Here is a 12,393-nt window from a genome sequence, read left to right as displayed (position 1 = left end):
TTCTCTAAACCTGTATTGTTACCTGCTGTCTGTCATATTATCTATTTAGTAACCATCCCATGTTTAATCTCTTGCCTTAAACAGATGATGAGCTTCCTGGATTTACTGGTTTTAATTTTAAACATTTGTACAAGTGTATCATATAATTAATCCTCATATACTTATCCTCAAAATTCAACAATTAAGATTTTTGCCTCATTAGCCTTGCAGGTATGTGCATTTCTTTGGCTAAGATATTTGATAATCCATTCTAAAGTAGTAATTTCTCAAAAGAAACATGGTGCCAAAGCCTGAATGCTTGTGTTTGCTCCATTCTTTTTACATGACATTACGTGCACAATGTGGAATTGAGGGCCATTGGGTCATGAAGGTTAAGCTCTTGAGAGAAGGGCTCAAAAGGTCCAAGAATGCCCCCTAACCCCACCATGAGAGAACACAGCAAAAAGACAGCCATCCTTGAATCAGGAAGTGGGTCCTCACCCACTGAGCTAGCCAGCACCTTGTTCTTAGGCTTTTGAGTTTCCAGAACTGTGATAAATTTCTGTTGTTTGTAAGCTTCCCAGTGTGTGGGTATGTTGTAATAGCAGCCCCAAAGGATAAAGATAAAAGTGTAAATTCTTTTAAAAATATTTTATTTATTTATTTATTTGACAAAGAAAGAGAGAGAGAGAGAGAGAAGAAGAAAGGCAAGATAGAGTGAATGGGCCTGATAAGGACTCTATCCACTGCAAACAAACTCCAGACACATGTACCACCCTGTGCATCTGTCCTCCTTCCCTCCTTTCTTCTTTTTTCCTCGAGGTAGACATCTGTATCTGTCATGGGTACTGAGAAACTGAATCTAGATCCTCAGGTTTTACAGGCAAGCTCCTTAACTACTAAGCCATCTTTCCAGCCCAATGAATTCTTAAATAATTTTTATTTGTTTGTTTTTGAGGTAGGCTCTCACTCTAGCCCAGGCTGAACTGGCACACACTGTGTAGTTCCAAACTGGCCTCAACCTCATAGCGATCCTCCTACCTCTGCCTCCCAAGTTCTTGGATTAAAGGTATGCACCAATTCACTCATTTACTCAATCAAAGTGTATTAGGATCAGGAATGAGTCAGAGCTCTATAAAGCACACAGATACAACAGTGAATACAAAAGCAAGTCATGAAACAATGACAAGAACATCCATTATTAGCAGGTGTAGAATGAGCTAAGAAGGAAAAGTCCAATCTACTCCCGGGGTCATACAGAGGATGTATTTTGTAGAGGTCCAAGTATCCCTTCCCCACAGTATTTTTTGTTGTTTTTTTTTAGGTAGGGTATAACTCTAGCCCTGGCTGAACTGGAATTCACCATGTAGTCTCAGGCAATCCTCCTACCTCTGTCTCCTGAGTGCTGGGATTAAAGGAGTGCACCACCACGCCCAGCTCCTTCCCCACAGTATTAAATAAAAGAGAAAAAAAGTTAAGTGATTCTTGGCTGTCGGGGAAGTGTTCTTATAAACTCCAACATGTATCACTACCCCTTCAAGCAGAAAGACAGTATTCAAAGAAATGATAACCTAGACCTTCATTTAAAAATATTATAATGCTGCCTCTTTTGCCCTTGGGGGAAGAGACAAGAGGGCTCTCATTGCCCTCTCCTTTCTCATGTGAGGATACAATGAGGTGGCCATCAGTAAGTCAGTCAAGAGGAGAGCCCAAATCAGAACACAACCTGCCAAACCCTGCCCTGGGCTTTCCAGACTCCCGAACCATGAGAAAATGGATCTCTCTTGAAGTCAGCCTGCGTATGTGTTTTGTTCCTAGCCTAAGATACTAGTACATCTTTTTTCTACTTTGGTGTCTAAATTTTAAAGCTATCTATTCTGTGTGACTTCTAGAATAAACAGGCCCAATTTATAGCAGAGAACAAAACTGTTCATAGAAGAAAAAGCATTTCTTTATACTTGAACAAGTAGACACGAGTTTAGTATTTGGTCAAAGCACTTCCTATATAGAGGGAATAAAACAATTTTGATTTGTTTGCATTTACTTTTAAATTTTTGAAATTTCATATTCTTTTCTACAAATAGGAGTACTCCTTAGTGAACCATATCTGGGTATTTTCAGCTGTGATCAGCTTCTCTCTGAATCCCACAAGGGCTTGCTGATGCAGAGTAAACAAGGCTATAAATCAAATGCAATGCATTTAATACCTCAATGCATTGAAAATTGATCTGGAATAGGGGTCAGCTCAAATTGCATTCCAAGTGAAACTATTTCCCTCCCATGGAAAGAAGGAATGAAAGTTAAAGTTGGTGACCAGTAAGGTAGTACTGCATTCAAACGTGTGGCTGTTTGACAGCAGACGGGCCAGATTTCCTCAGGTGAGATTCTGCCGTCATTTACTTGGTACATGTCATGGATATTTAAAAGCACACATCTTGGTGGTGGCATTAAATTTGAAATCTGGTGGGCAGCTTTTCAAGAAATAAAAGCTACAAACAAAATAGCTTTAGTTCCATTCATCATGCTGTGGAAAATAGCTAATGGATAAACATTACTATGACTGGCAAGGCAGGCTGCCAATAACAGAGATTCAAACCACCACACAACAGCAACATTTCCTCAGCTTATTTCACTAATTTGTCAAAAGTAAGACATTATCTGTAGGGAAAGAAAAGTGGGGAGCTATTTTAAAAGCTATGTTCCTCCCCCTTTCTCCATTGGTTAGTGCTCTCTCTTTTGTATAATTAAGGTTTATTTCTACCATTTCCTAATAATAGGTTTTACACAGTGCAACCTTATTTCCCTTCAAAACAAGAAGCAAAGAGCTACTTTTAGTAGGACATATTTCCACTATTTGCTTGTTCCTGTTTTGGCTTTTTCCAATAGAAATCAATTCTAGTGCATGGACGAGAAGAAATGGGGAAGTTCTCACAGGCCATCCCTCATAGAGGCTGCTGGACCTTTGTAGCCATGTTGTAGGTAACCGTTATAAATAAGAGATGGATAAGAACAAAAACGAAATCCTTTCTTTTCAAGTAGCTTTAAGTAAAACTCAAATTTTACCCATAATACTAAGTACGTTCTTGGCTTTTATAGGCAAAGACTTTCCTTAAATGAAATCATACTATACACAACAGTCTAGTCTAAAGCAGACGATATGAAAATTTTTCTGTAAGTAAAATACATACTTTTGGGGTGATCTGTTATCAACTTCAGCTTTCAGCCGCAAATTCTCCCTCACCAGGCCACCATTTTCCAATTTCAATTTCTTATTTGCCTTAAAAAAAAAAAAGAGATAAAAAAATTAAGCACAAGCTAAAATAAAAGTGTCTTATAAATGCAATGACATGAGGGCTGGGCGTGGTGGCACATGCCTTTAATCCCAGCACTCAGGAGGCAGAGGTAGTAGGACTGCTGTGAATTCAAGGCCACCTGAGGCTACATAGTGAATTCCAGGTCAGCCTGGGCCACAGTGAAACCCCTATTCAAAACAACAAAATCATGACATGAGCAACTGTTTTTCCTTTTTTTTTTTAACAATAATGACATCATAAAACTGACCAAGAATGGTCTTCAGAAACTTTAAATCCCTACTGAGAATAACAGAGGAAACTGAACCCTGCTAAGGATGCTAGATCTATATTCCCCCAGCACTTTCCAATCACACAGAAAACTGTGAACCCCAGTAAGTATGCTAAATGCAACACTGCCCGAGCTATGTCAGTTAGCTAGCTCAAAGTCACTAAGGGACCATATAATGGCAAATACTTTTGTCTTTTTTCATTTTTTTTTTAACATAAATGAATGCTCTATGCAAGGTAATATGCCACAGAACTATTTGCAAATAAATAATAAACAAAAATAAATACAAATGAATGAATGTTAGTTCTTCAATTAACATTCATGAAAATGATTTCTTGGTTACTATTCAAAAATCTATTTCTAGTGATGGATAAGTGTTTTCTTCAAAAGACTTTCACAGTTCTCTTAACTCCTCAATTCTTGGACCCTCAAAATTAAGGCAGTATTTACTAACAAGTAAATACAAATTCAAGATTAGCCTGAGTTAGTGAATTCCAGACTCACTTAGGTTACACAGGGAAATATTAATGTTATTAAATTTTTAGAATCTTCTTAAAAGCTCTTTCATTTAAATTCCTAGTCAATGTATTTGTCTATAAAACTCTACAATAGCCATCAAACTCACTTATATGACAAAGCAAATTATTTGACTAGAATACTATTGTCAGGGTTAATGGTTAAAAAAACAAAAACACTGTAAAAAATGTTTTAAATCAGTTTAAAAAATGTATAAAAAAATTTGACTGATGTTTTTGACTAATTTCTGCAATTTGTGATTTATTAGCCCACTTACATACAGATATAACTGTACAAGGTTAACTCTTTAAGTGATATCATTACTGCTCTTCTGAAGAAGCAAAGAAAGCCATGTGCTTCCTCACACATACAAACAACAAATTAAACTTTCAAGCACAGCACAATGAAGGGACACAGTTAGTGAACATTTTTTTGATATGACAATAAACTTAAATAGAAACCCCTTCGATTTCCTTCCCCCAACCCTCAACCTTGGTATCACTATCACCAGTCTGATAGCTTGTTAACACTTTTCATTATTGGATGAGTAGTTTTTTTTTTAATTATTTATTTATTTATTTATTTGAGAGCGACAGAGAGAAAGAGGCAGATAGAGAGTGAGAGAGAGAATGGGCGCGCCAGGGCTTCCAGCCACTGCAAACGAACTCCAGACGCGTGCGCCCCCTTGTGCATCTGGCTAACGTGGGTCCTGGGGAATCGAGCCTCAAACCGGGGTCCTTAGGCTTCACAGGCAAGCGCTTAACCGCTATGCCATCTCTCCAGCCCGGGATGAGTAGTTTTTCAACTCTTAAGAGGTATTCTCAAGTTCACAGAATTAGGTGAGCAAAGATTACAAAAATTACATTTCAAGCTACAGAAATGGCTTAGTGGTCAAGGCACTTGCCTGCAAAGCCTAAGGACCCTGGTTCAATTTGTCAGGGCCCACATAAGCCAGATAAGGTGGCACATGTGTCTGGAGTTCATCTGCAATGGCTAGACGCCCTGGCGTGTCTGTTCTCTCTCTCTCTCTCTCTCTACACACACACACACACACACACACACACACACACACACACACACACACACACACACACAGAGTTTATTTATTTAGTTAAACTAGATTTCTGCCAACTTCTAACACTCAGTGCCTGGAAGACTTCAGCTATTCTACTTTCTCAGCTCCGACTGGGTAGTGATGTTTCAAAACTCACCAGAAAACATCAGGAAAGAAGAAAAAAGTTCGTTAGCTCACATTACACATTACTTTGCTCTGAACCATCTGTGTGCCTACATCTAACTTCCACTATGTCATTACTGTGCACTTCACATTTGAGTTTTGCCTCTCTTGTCTGTTTTCTTTTTCATTTCTGTTCCAGTTTATAGCTTATTACCTAACACTATCATCAGGCAACCAAAACAAGCTCATTAAATATCAGAAATAATCCTGATGTCTCAGGGTGGAGGTGGGTACTGAGTTTTAAACCACCTGTGTTTATACCATCTCCTTTTACACAGAGTTCTACCCCAACCTCATAAGCCCACAGGAGTTTTGACAGAAAGCTTCAAGCTTTAGGAACCATTCTTTCCAAAAAGACCAGTGCTTCCTGATGGCTCAAGAAAAATGACCACATCACATCTTATTTTGCTGGTGTCTTCTTTTCTAATAAACTAGCACGCCAATGTTGGCTGCCAATACACAAACTACATGTCCCCTTACAACAAACCCAGTGAAAGCCGTTTCCTTCTTTCTGTCTTCTTGACTTTTTCTTGGTCTTAAAAGCATTTATTTTGTATGTGAAAAATGGTTTACACTGGGTTGAAGCTGTTTCTCAGGTACTGAACTCCAGTAATTGAGAACAAGTACAATATTTTAAGGAAATATAGATAGAAGGAAAGGGAGGTGGTTGAACTGAGGACCTTAAATTCAGCACAACTGGACTCTGGAGCAGATAAGCCTAAAGTCAAGTTAAAAGTTGGCCTTTGGTCTAGGAAGCAATATAGTACCTGAACATCACTGATAGATGCTTGATGGCATGGGCCTTATCCTTTTCTTAGACTAGAAAATCCCAGGGCTGGAGAGATGGCTTAGCGGTTAAGCACTTGCCTATAAAGCCTAAGGACCCCAGTTCGAGGCTCAATTCCCCAGGACCCACTTTAGCCAGATGCACAAGGGAGCACACACGTCTGGAGTTCATTTGCAGTGGCTGGAAGCCCTAGTGCACCCATTTTCTCTCACTCTCTCTCTCTCTCTAAGTGCCTCTTTCTCTCTCTCTCTGTCACTCGCAAATAAATAAATTAAAAAAAAAAAAAAAAAAGAAAAGAAAATCCCAGAAGCTGGCTTTTTTCCCCTACCTACGTGGCTTTTTATCTTGTTGGATATGGAAAAATAATTGAAGAAAAAAATACACCAGCTTCATCAGCCACAATACAGGTGCTCATACCTTTCCTAATTAGCCATTTAGCCTTTAACTATGCACTTATGATCTTAAAAATCGAGAATGGTAGTGCTAAAAAAGATATGGTCAAAACCTTTTCTTTGGATGAGCATGGTAGTATACACATAAAGTCTCAGCACTTGGGAGTTTCAGGCAGGAGGATGGTTACCTCAAGGCCAGACTGACCCAAAGAGCATATTCCAAGCTATCCTGAGCTACAAGGTGAGATCTTGTCTCAACAAACAAATAAAAATTTTTATTTAATAGGGAGGAGAATGGGAATGTATTTTAATGCATATAAGACAGCTACTGTCATAAGCTTAAAAAAATTAAGGTGAACCACTAACAGGGGAAAACAGAAATGCATCCTTTAAATTGATGTAACTCTTTCAGAAGACAGTTTTATATGGAGGCACTGTAGTGTCTCCAATTATAGCCACAAATGGAATCACCTGATTATTTCTTGACATCTAATGATATTTAATGAGAGCAAGTTTTCCTACTGCAAGTGAACGCTTATTCTGGCAGTCAGTGCTTTTTTCACAAATGACTGAAATGATGAGTCAAAGTATATATTTTGACGGAGCTTAAACTATTATACAATTTTTACAACTGTAAAAGGTTTATTTCAAAACCACCACCCATTACCTCTTTTAACTTATCCACATCATCTTTGACTTTCTCGTAGATCTCATTAGCTGTTCTGAGTTTTTTCTTCCACTCTGCTACGACTTCCTGGTCAATCTTACTTGGATTATCTGCAACTGGATGTTTGTCATCATTCTGGCTGCTCTGCATCGAGGTCAAAGGGTCTAGAATGGTCTTGATCTGAGACTCCAAGCTGAGATTTTTACTTTTAAGTTCTTCTACTTCTTTCTGCAAGCAATCTATTTCATCCTGAAAACATATTGACTAGTCAGTAGGCAGGCCCAGACCATAAAAACATGTATATATAGGCTGAACCAAAGCCACTGTGCTTCTGAATTGTACACTCACATTCTGTAGATACACAGACTGTTTACACGTCATAATTGTTTTGTAAGAAGAAAGTCTCATTGTTTTAAATCTCAAATGATTCCTAATTTAAAAAAAAAACAGTACTTACACTGTTTACATTTGTATAAAGACAGCTGTGGTTTCAAAGAAAGTCATCTTTCATTTTGCTTAAGATATCATCAAAAAAAACACATGCATTACAACACAAATGTAGAAGAAACATTTGGTGCATGCTGAACTGCTTGAATGAGAGCGATTTTTAAGAGTACAGTGATTTTGACTGATGGTTTGTTTAAAGTATTTCTGCTTCTGTATTAGAAATAAAAGTGAAATCCTTCCATTTTTCTTTCCAGGTTAATACCACATTCTGACCCTTCACCAGATGCATATTATTGCAAATAAATGTTTTTCTACTTTGGTGTAACTGCTGATCCTGCAGTTCACCAATGCAGCAAGATTAGCTAGCCCACAACTTGGATGGATCTTGCTTGGCTCCACCTCCTCAGCCTTAGGAGTACAAGCATAAACCTCTATGCCGGTTTTCTCTTTCTGGTTATTATATGAGTACTATGGACCCAGACTCACATCTTCATGCTTGAACTGGTTGACTGAATCATATTCACAGCCCTTATCTTCCAATTTGTTAAAGGGAGCAAATACATGACTGCAGAGGCACAAATTATTAAAACAAAGGAGGGGAGAGAAGGAAGAGAAATCTTAAAATGGGTTCCTTTCTTCCTTTCTCTGAAATGTTATTCTCCCCTTCTTGGTACTTAAAAGGAAAACAAATCTTTTCTGTATTTAAAATAGGAAAGGAAAAACTTACTTTCAAAATAAGGACTGGTGGTGAATGCCTATAGTCTCAACACTGGGAGGTAGAGGCAGGAGGATTGCGAGTTCAAGGTCATCTTCCATCATCATCTGGAGGCCAACCTTGGCTACATGAGACACTGTCTCAAAAAAAAAGGGAAAAACATGTCTTGAAAAACAGAAAAACAGTTTCATCAGATGTTGACTCGAAAGTATCTAGGGCATAAGGTAACTCAATTTTACCAGAAACATATTTCTGACATAATTTTAAACAATTAAACATTATTGATTACCTCATATTCTTTATGCAGTAATTCAAGTCTAGTTTTCCGAAGGTGCTTTCTGACTGTATGGCTTAGCATAGGCTCACTTTCACTTGTTCCTCCTACAGGGGGAGAAAAATGCTAAGTTTTGTTCTGATTTGAGTAGAATGAAAATGAACCTTTTTCTTATTGTTTCAAATAGTTCCCCAGCTTAATGCCTAAACTTTCCCTTACACACACCCGGGCTCCTTCGATGTCTGTCTCCTAATCCTGAGGACAAAAATAAATATCAACATAAGAAATACATTTAGTACTTACCTATATATCTTATTATAGCAAACTCAGTGGAGGAAAGGGCTGTATGTCATTAATTATCACATTCTCACTATTGCAGATATGAAAACAATTGTTAAATAATAACAAAAGCAATTACTAAATATTCAACCCAAAGACCATATACAATGTATTTTATATACTCATATATAATTATAATCAAGATATTCAAACAGAAATAGTTACTGGTAACAGAACTCAAAAGTTAGTATAGATTTTCACTGATTCCAACAACCTAGTTACAATGGATTCTGAGCCATGGCATCAATTATCCACCATGACTTGTTACAAAGGTGCTCAGCACAAATCTTCCCAAGAGCTCTGCCTCAGTGCTCTGGTATTGTGTTTCTATTCTATCCAAATGTAAGAATGGAGAAAACTCTACTCAAGAGAATCTATGAAATATGCCTTAGATATGATAGATGGCAGGAGAAGAGATATAAGGAAAAGCTACAGGGAAAAGATATTCAAATCATTCCAGTTGTCAATGTTCATATTCTGAGAAAAACCCTGACTCCTTGGTGAAGCTCAGTAGGTAAAAGGGCAGAAGCTAAGCCCTGGAATGCAACCCAACATCATGCCACAGAGCATAGGGACTGTTGTCTGTAATCCCAACACTCAGGAGCCTGAGGCAGAAGGACTGTCACAAGCTCTGGTCCAGTTAGGGCAACAAAGTGAGTTTTAGGTCAGCTTGGGCTTCAGGGTTATAGAGTGAGACCTTGATTAAAAAAAAAAAAAAACAAAACACAAAACACCAAAAAAGAAACAACACACACACACAAATGAATACCTCATCACGCCCTCCTCACCCTTCTTCCCACCCAGAGACAGCTTGTTAGTTGTGACTCCAGTTTTGAGACACGAAAGTCTCAATTTACCTTTCTAGTCTTGTGTTAGTAGTGAGATCTGAAATATACTACTGGTCATTTCCAACAGGACCTAAACTGCTTATGTTATTCTCAGTGCATGAAGTGTCCTTCCTGAGTTTTTTTAAAAATTAATTAATTTATTTGTTTGAGAGCGACAGACACAGACAGAAAGACAGATAGACGGAGAGAGAGAGAATGGGCGCGCCAGGGCTTCCAGCCTCTGCAAACGAACACCAGACACGTGTGCCCCCTTGTGCATCTGGCTAACGTGGGACCTGGGGAACCGAGCCTCGAACCAGGGTCCTTAGGCTTCACAGGCAAGCGCTTAACTGCTAAGGCATTTCTCCAGCCCCTTCCTGAGTTTTTAAGAGCAGAAACTTAATTCATCCTTTATGCCCAGCTAAAGGCCACTGAATCCATGAAGCCTTTTTCCATGTTGCTGGCTGCATCTTCTTTGCTAAACTCTCTGTCTCTCCACTTCTTCCTTTAGCAGCTGTGGCTTTAAACCATTAATATTTTGGTTCACATGCAACATCTCTAACAGAACATATGTCTCATGTAGCTCTGAGAGTTATTTCTCTTAGCATCTCTCAGTGTTCTATACTCTTCAGATTGTCTATATATATTTTAATTTCAGTCTTCCCCAAAATAAACATTTTGGGAAATTTGTAGATTGTTTCAAATCTATTGTTAGGCATATATAGGAGAGGCCCTTACCAATAATCTCTTTGCAAGGATTTTCAGGAGTGATGGGGACTCTGCAAGCTGGACATTGGTTATTATTCTTCAACCACAAATCGATACAAACAGAACAGAACACATGGTTGTTGATGCATATGACAGGTTGGCGTACCTTTGAAAAAAGAAACAAAATATTACTTTTAGTAAAAGGCAACAGACCTACCTAGATTCCCTATATGGTTCAGTTCTGATCTGGTCCTATAGAATATAGCAGAAGTAGTTAGAAGACCACCTGAGAGTTTCCAACATCTTTCTCTTGACCACTCAGCTCGTTATACGCTAGTTGACTGAGCTGGTCATGGAGACGGGAACTTTGACATGTTATGAAATGTTTTCATTTTGGTTTTTGAGGTAGGGTTTCACTCTAGCCCAGACTGAGGTGGAATTCACTATGTAGTCTCAGTTTGGCATTGAACTCATGGTAATCCTACATCTGCCTGCCAAGTGCTGGGATTAAATGTGTGTACCACCATGCCCATCGAAAATGTCTTAATATGTATTTACCATTCATGGTCAAAAAAGAAAATGCCATCTATCCCACTAAAGCTGGTACATTTCTTACAAACTATGCAATGTTGGAATTACAGGAGTGGCAGGATTTCAAGGCTCTTTCCTTCTTACATAACGTGGGTGTGCATGCATGAGGAGGTCAGAGCTTGGTGTCAAATACCCTCCTTATCCACCTTATTATTTGAGACAAGGTCTCACTGAACCCAGAGCTCACCAATTCAACTACACAAGTTAGCCAGCAAACCCCAGAAATCCTGCTGCCTCTGCTTTTCCAGTGCTGGTATTCGGGCATACCACTACCCAAGCTTTTATGTGGCTGATGGAGCTCCAAACTCAGATTCTTTCCTATTTGCTCAGAAAGCACTTTACATCTTGAAGGTAATGCTCAAAGAACATTATTGAAAACTTTTAATATCCATCCTCCCCCACATAAATATTATTTGTAGATTGTTTCAAATCTATTGGTAGGCATGTATGGGACAGGCCCTTACTGATAAGCACTTTGCAAGGAATTTCTTTACTGCCTGAGCCATCTACTCAGTTCAGGTGATAAGGGTCTGTTGAAAGTCACTTGCCCAGCCATCTAACTGACACTTAGATCCTTTCTTCGATGTATTCCACTGTACCACAAAATACAAGCAGCCAACAATTAAGTACTAACATCTGCCATGGCTTTGATGTGATTTGTTCAGCCAAAGCTCATTGTGAGGCTTCATCCCCGACACACTGGTATTGGGGTATAAGTCCTTGAAGAGAGCGAGTCATTCCTGCAAGAGTTGATTGTTATAGAAGACCAGGCCTGGCACTGAGTCTCATTTCCTGTCTTACTTCCCTTCCTCCTGGGCACATAAAGAAAAATTTCCAAGACCTCTCCCACTGTGACCTACAGCAGGGATGCTTACTAGTACCATGCTATGGACCTTCCAGTCCCAAATGTGGGTGCTCATAGACTCATTTTCTTATATATCCAAGTAAGGTACTTGCTGCAACAAAGCAGAATGGACTGGGATGACACTATGTGACTAAGGATTGTAAATCCATGGAAATCTATGATAGGTTACTTCAAAACACTGCTTCAGCACATGATAGGGGTGGGAACCTAACAAGAAGATGACAGAAAATGGAAGATGAAGGATGAAGACAGATAATTGGATGGAAAGAAAAACAAGCTAAAAATGAGACCATACTTAGCAATGTCACAGGGACCCATATAATAAAGGGAACACTAGTGATGGGGAGGGAAGGAAGTATCATAGCTAGAGAGCAAAGCACCGAAAAAGTCAAAGGGGAGGGGGCCCGATCTCAAGGGAAGACTGTCTCTCACTACAGGAGATCCAGCTTACTTTGTAACTGATGCGG

The 12,393-nt window shown here is 38.9% G+C and overlaps 1 protein-coding gene across 2 annotated transcripts in view; it reads right to left on the bottom strand.

Annotated features, from left to right (window-relative positions):
- Positions 1–12,393, bottom strand: part of Obi1 (ORC ubiquitin ligase 1) — a 44,844-nt gene that overhangs the window by 17,455 nt on the left and 14,996 nt on the right. For both annotated transcript variants that reach the window (XM_004651038.2, XM_045146473.1), the window contains 4 exons: positions 10,501–10,636; positions 8,612–8,703; positions 7,161–7,409; positions 3,168–3,256 (listed from right to left, as the gene is read on the bottom strand). In XM_004651038.2, the coding sequence (XP_004651095.2) occupies positions 3,168–3,256; positions 7,161–7,409; positions 8,612–8,703; positions 10,501–10,636 (566 nt within the window). The remainder of the gene's footprint in view (positions 1–3,167; positions 3,257–7,160; positions 7,410–8,611; positions 8,704–10,500; positions 10,637–12,393) is intronic.

This window comes from Jaculus jaculus, chromosome 3 (assembly GCF_020740685.1).
Source record: "Jaculus jaculus isolate mJacJac1 chromosome 3, mJacJac1.mat.Y.cur, whole genome shotgun sequence".
Taxonomy (NCBI): Eukaryota; Metazoa; Chordata; class Mammalia; order Rodentia; family Dipodidae; genus Jaculus; species Jaculus jaculus.
The sequence above is the reverse complement of the archived record's forward strand: the minus strand, read 5'-3'. Positions and strand labels throughout refer to the sequence as shown.